Below are 9,811 nucleotides of genomic sequence, written 5' to 3' on the forward strand. Positions count from 1 at the left end.
AATCTTTTTAAAAATGTGGCAGTAAATGTCACCCTCCAAATTGCTTCCATGGATGTTGCCCACACTGAAGCATAATCTAGCCTCTAATTTCCCCTGGCAACTGAACAATAAAGAGGTTTCTACCCAGCTCAAGGTAATTCTTTTTATATTCTTAAATTATAGATGGGGGGACAGCATGTATTATTATTGTGTGTTTACTAATAAATGATATTAGTGAGTAATAAATGAGTTACAGATCCAAAACACAACCTTAACATACTTTTCATATCAAGAGCTTATCAAGACATTGCTTTAAATGCACAGCTATGACAAAATCAACTGCTGGACTTACAATACTCCCTGAATGATGAGAATACATGGTATTTCCTATAGGAAGATGTCACTATGAACATAAAGCATATTCTTTTAAGGTTTTGTTACTCTCTTTCTACCTCGTACTGACAAATTTGTACTAACTCCTTGAGTCCCCTGGTGAACATTGGCTTACAACTGCTAGATGGATTTAGAATTCTCAGCAGAGGCTACTGAAGAGCAAAGCTAAACTAGGTGGCTCACATGGGAAAGATTCTGATTTTTAGCATCATGTGCAGTATAAATGGCCTCACATGCTCCAGGTTAGCAAAGAAGCATTTGCTGTTGACTTGGAGTTTATCTAATTTTAGATCTCAAGTAAATAGAAAAAAATTTCTTAACCATAAAAGAGTGTGTATAAAAGAATACTGACATGCACAACTTGTATATGTATTAGGTCTTTAACTTGTTTGTAAGATCTATTACTTACTAATGTTATTTAGTAAGCATATGCAAATGTGGTGAGCACAGCATTCTTTAAAATACATTGCAGGGGCCCTGAGTGGTGTGGCTCAATTGGTTGGGCATCATCCCACAAAGCTAAAGGTTGCCAGTTCGATTCCTGGTCAGGGCATGTGCCTGGGTTGTAAGTTTGGCCTGTGAACAGGGTGCATACAAGAGGCAACTGACAGATGTTTCTCTCACATTAATGTTTCTATCCCTCTCTTCTTCCCCACCCTCACTCTAAAAATAAAATCTTTTTTAAAACAGAAAGAAATACATTGTAGGGTTGCAGGTAATGGGAGTCGAGATTTTGACTATGGATTTTAACTTAATTTTGGATTATGGAGCTTTCTTACCTTAAAACCCCTTCAGCAATTATGACCTAAACCAGAGTTTAGCCCTTGATTATTTCCTTTTAAGAGACTGGAAATTCTGCACAGCATGTAGCAGTAGTGCTAAACCTAAAGAAAACACTCATCCTGACCAGTGTGGCTCAGTTGGTTGGCCGTTATTTCACAAAAGTGAACAGTCACCAGTTCAATTCCTGGTGAGGGCACATGCCTGGGTTGCGGGTTCAGTCCCAGGTTAGGGTACATATGAGAGACCGCTGATCCCTCCCTTTCCCTCTCTCTAAAAATAAATTTTAAAATCCTTAAAAAATAAAGAAAACAGTCAACAGTTAGGTATTGATTGTTGATTGATTTCACCCTCAAGACTCAAGTGTGCCTAAATGGCCACTTGTCCGATTTAGTATTTTCTTTAGTTTCTTAGATTCCCAAGAGATTTTTAGTAGATTTAAGATGTGACAACATGGCCCTTGAACTTCCATTCTCAGAAAATGTCTGACATTACTGCAAATCTGGATTTGAACATTACAGGTGGATGGATAGGAACATCACTAGCTTAAGGGCCAAGTCCACTTTTTTATCTTGGTATAGTTTTTGTCAGTTACTGGTACAATAATAATTTTTGAGTAAAAAATAAATGAGTTAAAATATATGTGATATTTAGAACCAAATATCATATCAAATATGATATAGAAATAAAGGAGATTAAGAGTCAGTTTATCCAATTCTCAGACTTTAGGTTGGTCTTCTGAATTAGTAAGAAAATATTTTCCTGAGTACCCGTGGTATCTTGCAGCATGGGTAGGATTGCATTTTAAAGTTAAATGAGTAAATATCAATACATTTTTTTATTTGTTTTGTTTTTACCAATCAACCTGGGTTAAGGCTACAGTTGAAAACTTCTAAATCACACAATTTATTCAAACACTGAGTGTTGTGTTGCTCTCAATTTCAATAAATCAACATTCGTTACACATAAGCAGTTAAAACTTTTTTCCTTTTTCTTGTACTTTTAAAGATTTCCATTTTCTTTGTTTTTATTTTTAAAGATTTTTAAAATTTATTTTTAGAGAGATGGATAAGGAGGGAAAAAGAGAGGGAGCGAAACATCAATGTGTGGTTGCCTCTTGCACATACCCACCTGGAGACCTGGACTGCAATCCAGGCGTGTGCCCTCACTGGGAAGCGAACCTGCGACCCGTTAGTTCACAGGCCAGCATTCAATCCACTGAGCCACATCAGCCAGGGCTAAAATGATTTTTTTAAATTTATTTTTAGAGAGAGAGGAAGGGAAGGCAAAGTGGGAGAGAAACCTCCTTGTGCAAGAGCTACATGGATGAGTTGCCTCTCAAACGCCCCAAGGTCCCCACCTGGCTTGCAACCTGGGCTTGTGCCCTGACTGGGAATCGAAATGATGACATTTCAGTTTGCATGCCAGCACCCAATCCACACCAGCCAGGGCTCTTTCTCTTTTTAAACGACCAACATAGACCAGAATCAAAACCTGTCTAGTCCCAAAATAGCATGGAGCTGTATTTGTCAGAAGCATCCATTTAAATTCCTACATTACACGGAAAATTACTCCTCCTGAACTGTTATATGTTTGCGAAAGTTTGCAATGATTTTATCAGGCATTCCTAACACCTGTTAAAATTATTAGCACTTTTTAAAGAGAGCTAAAGACCAGAGGCAACATGGGAAGAATAGAATTGGCTACTCCAGAGCCATTTACAAGTGCCACTACACGTTTTTTCTTACTCTACTCAATGTAGGGTAAACTGGGTTTTCTGAACATGCTGAGTGGCCTGTAATTTTCCCTAACAAGAGTTTCACACTTTTAAGATCTGAAGGGTTGATAAACGCTCAAAGGCCAGGCGACCGTTAATCGTCAAATTCAATAGCCTTTTCCCACCGCTATTTAATCGAGGAACTAACCCGATCCCCTACCAGTACACAGTGTAGAGGTGGCCGGCTCTCCGACACCCAGAGCCCACAGCGAACGAGGAGCTCTGCCCACTTGCCCCAGGCACCCCCCGGACCACCCGCCTGCCTCGCTCCTCTGGCTTCCGGCTCCCGGTCCGGCCCGACTCCCCCGGCCGCCTCTGCTTCAGGGACGCGGAAACCCCGTAGGAGCGGGGTGGGAGGAGAACCTGGTTTGGCCACGGCTTGCTGCAATATTCTTCCGCCACCATGCAAAGAGTCCCAAACTCCCCCCAGCGTCCTGGGATTTCCAGCGACCCTGTAGTATGTGAAATAACCAGCTTGGATTTTTCCCACCGACTTGCTTAGGATATTTTCTGAGGTAAGGACCTCAGGATCACAATTTTGTGTCTAACCGAAAGAGCGACGAGAAAATTCCTCCGCAGAAAACGGGTTCCGGCCGCGAGCCTATAAAAAACGGGTGGCGCGGTCCTGCTGTCTTTTCAGTCGGGCGCTGAGTGGTTTTTCGGAACATGTCTGGTGGCTCTGCGGATTATAACAGGTATGGCGCTTTTTTTCCCCCTTAGTGCTCGTTTGTGGTGAAGGTCATGTGGAGCCATTGGAAGTTGCAGGAGTTGGCGTGGAGGCAGGGAACTCCGAGTTCATAGGCGTTTCCTCGGGGTACGGTACTCCAGTGTCCTTCGAGAAGCTTCCATGATGGGTAGGGCCCCGGACGGCGGGGAGACTAGATAAGGTGCGAAATTGGAGTGGTGTGTTTTCTCCTGAAGACGCTTTTTAATCTTTGCCGTGTCCCATTCCCAGCCATATGGAGCTGACGTTTCGTTAAAGCAGTGGCGCAGTCCGTATTCGGTACAGCGTAAGCAGGCCCGAAGCTGTATTTGCGGCCTGCGGCGCGAGCTGGAGTGTTAGTGTTTAGGTAGGCTGGGGGAGGGTGACAGGGCGCCCACTCGCCGCGCCTGTGAGGTGCCCTGGGACCTGCCCGGCCACGGGGCCTCAGCGAACCGTTGGCTTACCTCTCGCCAGGCCCCTGCCCACGTCAATCACTCAGCTTGCGCATTGTAAGGGGCGGAGCTCAGCGTGTGGAGCTCTCGCGAGAGGGCCAGCCAACAAGATGGGAGCGCCGGGATCCGGGGGAAGGGTCGGCGGCCGTGGCGCTTCTCCGTGCTCATCGAGTTTTTAACTGTTTGGTAGGCGCACAGTAGGTACATTGTGAGCCCTGCTGCTGCACCATCTTGCTTTCCTCTTTTAATAGGAAGCGACCACGTGTAGGGGAGGGTAGCCCGACGTGACGGGTGGTAAAGGGCCATCCTAACGGTCTGAAGCTTGGGGAAGGAATGGTCTGTAACTGCAGTCTTCTTGTTTGCAGAGAACATGGCGGCCCAGAGGGAATGGAGCCCGATGGTGTCATCGAGGTAAGAAATAGGTGTGGATTTTGAAACTCTAGAGAGGTGAGTTTGTACATCCTGTTTATTCTTTTTTTTTTTTAAACTTACAGAGCAACTGGAATGAGATTGTTGATAACTTTGACGATATGAATTTAAAGGAGTCTCTTCTTCGGGGCATCTATGCTTATGGTTTTGAGAAGCCTTCAGCTATTCAGCAGAGAGCTATTATTCCTTGTATTAAAGGTAAAAGAACTTGTTGACCCTTTTAAAGAAGTGAATTACTGTGTTTACATAGACCTGGACCATAAAAGGGAAAATGACTTTTGGGGGACTAGTACCTACTTGTATTCCTTAAAGTGAAATGATGGCAATCATCTTTCGGGACTGACCTGAATTGAAGAGAATACTCATTGCTGATCACTTATTATTTGGGCATAATTCATGTTCCAAATGGAATGCATAGTTTAAACTAGAAGTGACGGTTTGGTGTGGGATCAGTAAATATGTATCCTACTTTTTTTAGGGTATGATGTGATTGCTCAAGCTCAGTCAGGTACTGGCAAGACAGCCACATTTGCTATTTCCATCCTGCAACAGTTGGAGATTGAGTTCAAGGAGACCCAAGCACTAGTATTGGCCCCCACCAGAGAACTGGCACAACAGGTATTGATAGTGTAGTTCAAAAAAAAAAAAATGCTTGCGTGTTGCATAGGGTGCAGGTTTCACAACAGAAGAATTTAAAACAGTATAAATTAGTCCTGTTAGAGCCCTCCTTTTAACTGTCCATGCATGCAGGGAGTTTTTGTTTAAAGTTAAATAGGACCTGGGTGTGCAAGTTAGGTTTGCAGAGTTATATAAGAAAGGGAGAAACCAAAGCTTTCTGTTCAGGGTGGACTAGATTAGATCCAGCCTCATTTTTAAGTTTGAATGCAGTCGTGCAACATAAAAACTTCAGTGACTTGTCATTAGTTTGTGATGTATCTGTTGCATGATATTTTCAAAGCTCACTGCTAATACAGGCTTTGGTGTACACATTGCTGATAAAATTATAGGCTTTATTGAGGTCAAGATTATATATCATTGCCCTGTGGGAAAAATTAAAGTATCAACAATTTGTGTTAGCTGTAATTGCAGCACTTGATCCACTATATCTTCCTACACAATGAAGAATAAAGGATGTATTTTTAGTTCTTAAAATCTAGTTGGTACCTGGGACATTAGAATCCCAAGTTTGACAGGGCACAAGAAGACATTTAAAGGGAATTTTATCTTGAAATAGTTACAGTCTGCATTTTAAGCTTGGAAGTATTTAAGTGCTGTGCATGCATAAAAGCTGTTTGCAGACCAGATATTTGCCATTGTGCTTTGGAAGTTTAGTCACAACCTGTAATTCGGTTGAATAATGATTGAGACTATTGTCTTTTAGATCCAAAAGGTAATTCTGGCACTTGGAGACTACATGGGAGCAACTTGTCATGCCTGCATTGGTGGAACCAATGTTCGCAATGAAATGCAAAAGCTGCAGGCTGAAGCACCACATATTGTTGTTGGTACACCAGGGAGAGTGTTTGATATGTTAAACAGAAGGTATCTTTGTAAGTATTGATGTCAGTTGAGTACAATTGACTGTTATAAACTAAAAACATGGAATAGTATCTCTGAGAATCCAGGATGATAGTATGACTTATTTCTTAACAGCTCCAAAATGGATCAAAATGTTTGTTTTGGATGAAGCAGATGAAATGTTGAGCCGGGGATTTAAGGATCAAATCTATGAGATTTTCCAAAAATTAAATACAAGTATTCAGGTGAGGTTTGTTTTATCCCCTTATAGCAGGAGATTAGGTTTAATGCAGGTACTGTTACAATACAACTGAAGTGTTTTATTGTCGTTCCCCCTGCTTAAAACAACTGATGCATAACTATCTCTGTCTAGCACAATTCCATAGCAAGACAGAGACGCTTGGTGTCAAACATTTGGTTTTTTATTATTTATTTTTTTAGTGTTGTGAAAGTAGTGCTAATTATTTGTATGACAATGTCTTTTTTAAAGGTGGTGTTGCTTTCTGCCACGATGCCAACTGATGTGTTGGAAGTGACCAAAAAATTCATGAGAGATCCAATTCGAATTTTGGTGAAAAAGGAAGAATTGACCCTTGAAGGAATTAAACAGTTTTATATTAATGTTGAAAGAGAGGTAATTTATCTAATTACTAAACATTAAAAATGTAGCCAGGTTTTTAACCTTCTTGTATAAGCACTGTGCTAAAATTGCAGAAACTAGGATTACATCTTGGTTTTTGTAATAATGCTAGCAGAGTACACACAAGAAGAAAAATAACTGCACTAGATTGTAAAGACTGGGGTGGACCTCTTTCTTAATGTCCAGTGTCCTTTGTCTTAAGATTTGGTGCAACATGTCTTTATACTAGCCTAACTAATTTCTGATGGATAAGTTGAAACTAAATTGTTTTAATGATTTAGTTTTCTTTTTGAAATACTGTAGGAATGGAAGTTGGATACACTTTGTGACTTGTATGAGACACTGACAATTACACAGGCTGTCATTTTTCTCAACACAAGACGCAAGGTGGACTGGCTCACTGAGAAAATGCATGCCAGGGACTTCACAGTTTCTGCTCTGGTGAGAGGTGTTCTAATTTAATAGTGGTAATTTACAATGTTATTTCATTATAGCAGGATTCAAACTACAATATAGCTGTTAAGTGCTGTGTTGTCGTTCCCCCTGCTCAAAATAAAGTTGTTTCTTAACTATACCTGTCTGCTATACTCCTGTAGCAGCCAGGGACGCTTGGTCTCATACATATCATTAAACTTAAATCATGATTTGACTGATGATTCTTGAATTAAGGTCTGTTAATTTGCAGCATGGTGACATGGACCAGAAGGAAAGAGATGTCATCATGAGAGAATTCCGATCAGGGTCAAGCCGTGTTCTGATCACTACTGACTTGTTGGTGAGTAAGTCTTACTATTCTTCATAATCTCCCAAAAGTATTTTTTAGGGGAAGGTTTTTTTAATAACCTTTACCAACTTGGGCTATTTGGGAGAATAAATGAAGACCACACTCCACAGTGGGCTATATCATTGAACATATAGTTCACTACTATTTTGTGGCCTACATTGCATAGATGTCTAGTTTGTTAATTAGAATTTGATCATACCATTGTATTTCAGGCTCGTGGGATTGATGTGCAACAAGTGTCATTGGTTATAAACTATGATCTACCTACCAATCGTGAAAACTACATTCACAGGTAAGTAGGTGGCACCTTGATTATTAGTATATTGGTAAAATGAATTCATGTATTGCTTTTCTACTGACTGATTTGTTTGAAAGGTAATGTCAAATCAGGAAGTTGGTAGTTAATAGGCAGTAATTTGGTAAGATGTAATTAAAATTGTACTTGGGAAGATTGGTCATGCACAGTGGGAAAACAGTTTGTAAACACTGCCCAAATCGTGGGCTTTCATATATGTATGAGTTAGTGTTTTTGATCTCTTGGTGTTAGTTTATTAGTTTATTTTTGAGCTTTATTTTTAGTGATGCTCTTGTGTGTCCATGTGCTTTCTTGGTGATTACTGTGTAGTTGGGATTTTCTTGGTGTCATCTGGTAGCATTTTGAGCAGTCCCTGGTTTAGTTTTAGTGGCTTTATCCCTAAATAAATTGAATTGTACTTTGTTATATGATGTAAAAAAAGACTTTTTAAAAAATACAGGAGTCGATAGCAGCAGTTGATGACGAGATGGCACTCAGAAACGGCGTTGACGTAATTTAGGACGTGGAATCATAAGCGAAACAGCACACTGTTTGCATAAAGAGCGAGTCGGTATTTATATTTTTCTTTTGTCATGATTATTTATTTTAAGTTGTTCCAGCCAAGGCATTTTTGTATATTAGCTTATTAGGTGGTTTGTATTGTCTGGTTTCTATCAGGAAGGTAGAAAGTAGTTTTGGAGGTAAACACGTTTGAGTAATTTGAGTTATAACGTGTGAAACTGAGCAAAAAAGCAGTGATGAGTTTGGGTTACCATACCAAATACTTGTTTTCCCACTGGAAAAAGTTGTTTAGACAATAGTTAACCTTGCAGCATTTGTATTTACAGTTTACAGTTCCAGAAGTGCGTCGATATGGATTACATAACTGTTCTTTTTGTTTTATCCCTGGTGTGTTTACATCTGTCCCAGGCTGACTTCTGCTCTTGGCTGGCCCACTTTGGTATGGGCTTTTTAATTACACTACCCCAAACACAATACTGTCACCTGCTTTAAACATAATAATGCTCAAGACACCTGATAAAATCTCATTTTGCAGCCAGACAAGCCTTGAATCCTTTTGGCACTAACTGCAAAGGAAAATTTTTTTTCTCTAGATATTGATTTAGCAGATAGTGCTCCAATTAGAAGCACGAACTGTAACCTTGATTAAGTAAACAGCAGCTGATGGTTAACAAGTGGATCATCATGTTCAGTAGTTCAAGAATTCTCTTAGAAGTAACATTCTAATTGTTGATTTCTTTTCTTACACAGAATTGGCAGAGGGGGTCGATTTGGGAGGAAAGGTGTGGCTATAAACTTTGTTACTGAAGAAGACAAGAGGATTCTTCGTGACATTGAGACTTTCTACAATACTACAGTGGAGGAAATGCCAATGAATGTGGCTGACCTTATTTAATTCCTGAGATGAGATAGTTTTGAATGCAGTGCTCGCTGTTGCTGAATAGGCGATCACAACGTGCATTGTGCTTCTTTCTTTGGGAATATTTGAATCTTGTCTCAATGCTCATAACGGATCAGAAATACAGATTTTGATAGCAAAGCGACTTAAGTCGTGAGCTCTTGTGAGGAAAGTCATTGGCTTTATCCTCTTTAGAGTTAGACTGTTGGGGTTGGGTATAAAAGATGGGGTCTGTAAAATCTTTCTTTCTTAGAAATTTATTTCCTAGTTCTGTAGAAATGGTTGTATTAGATGTTCTCTATCATTTAATAATATACTTGTGGACTAAAAGATATAAGTGCTGTATAAAATCAGCCAATTATGTTAAACTAGCTTACCTGCCTTTATTGTATTTTGTCATTAGCCTGAATAGAAGGCCTTTAAAATTGATTTTTTTTTTTTTTAGAAAGCATTTGAATGCATTTTGTTGGTATTTATTCAATAAAGTATTTAATTAGTGCTAAGTGTGAACTGGACCCTGTTGCTAAGCCCCAGCAAGCAATCATATCCTAGATAGGGTTAAGCCCCCAGTAAAATTGCCATATTGCACATGTCTTAATGAAGTTTGAATGTTAAATAAATTGTATATTCACTTTAAAGGT

General features: G+C 39.9%; 1 protein-coding gene and 5 non-coding genes across 8 annotated transcripts; all 6 read left to right on the forward strand.

Annotated features, from left to right (window-relative positions):
• The first annotated feature begins 3,323 nt into the window (after window positions 1-3,323).
• Window positions 3,324-9,808, forward strand: EIF4A2 (eukaryotic translation initiation factor 4A2). Of its 3 annotated transcripts, none has more exons than XR_004901309.1 (12): window positions 3,478-3,624; window positions 4,450-4,495; window positions 4,579-4,711; window positions 4,992-5,131; window positions 5,895-6,063; window positions 6,167-6,276; window positions 6,522-6,665; window positions 6,975-7,112; window positions 7,357-7,446; window positions 7,668-7,747; window positions 8,211-8,321; window positions 9,023-9,149. XR_004901309.1 is itself a non-coding variant. In XM_028504812.2 (11 exons), exons 1-11 carry the CDS (start codon window positions 3,596-3,598, stop codon window positions 9,165-9,167), a joined length of 1,224 nt encoding a protein of 407 aa, XP_028360613.1. In that variant the 5' UTR covers window positions 3,324-3,595; the 3' UTR covers window positions 9,168-9,808. The 3 variants fall into 3 exon arrangements, 1 of the variants encoding a protein (XP_028360613.1); XR_004901310.1 differs by having other exon boundaries at window positions 8,211-8,317; XM_028504812.2 differs by lacking the exon at window positions 8,211-8,321 and having other exon boundaries at window positions 3,324-3,624; window positions 9,023-9,808.
• On the forward strand, window positions 4,823-4,891 carry LOC114491264. Its single transcript, XR_003684060.1, has one exon. It is a non-coding gene; the product is annotated as a small nucleolar RNA SNORD2 (small nucleolar RNA).
• LOC114491216 lies at window positions 6,319-6,445 on the forward strand. Its single transcript, XR_003684021.1, has one exon. It is a non-coding gene; the product is annotated as a small nucleolar RNA SNORA63 (small nucleolar RNA).
• LOC114491259 lies at window positions 6,712-6,889 on the forward strand. The gene has a single exon (XR_003684055.1). It is a non-coding gene; the product is annotated as a small nucleolar RNA SNORA81 (small nucleolar RNA).
• On the forward strand, window positions 7,163-7,294 carry LOC114491215. Its single transcript, XR_003684020.1, has one exon. It is a non-coding gene; the product is annotated as a small nucleolar RNA SNORA63 (small nucleolar RNA).
• Window positions 7,475-7,615, forward strand: LOC114491234. Its single transcript, XR_003684039.1, has one exon. It is a non-coding gene; the product is annotated as a small nucleolar RNA SNORA4 (small nucleolar RNA).
• Window positions 9,809-9,811: the final 3 nt, after the last annotated feature.

Source organism: Phyllostomus discolor, chromosome 2, assembly GCF_004126475.2.
Source record: "Phyllostomus discolor isolate MPI-MPIP mPhyDis1 chromosome 2, mPhyDis1.pri.v3, whole genome shotgun sequence".
NCBI lineage: Eukaryota > Metazoa > Chordata > Mammalia > Chiroptera > Phyllostomidae > Phyllostomus > Phyllostomus discolor.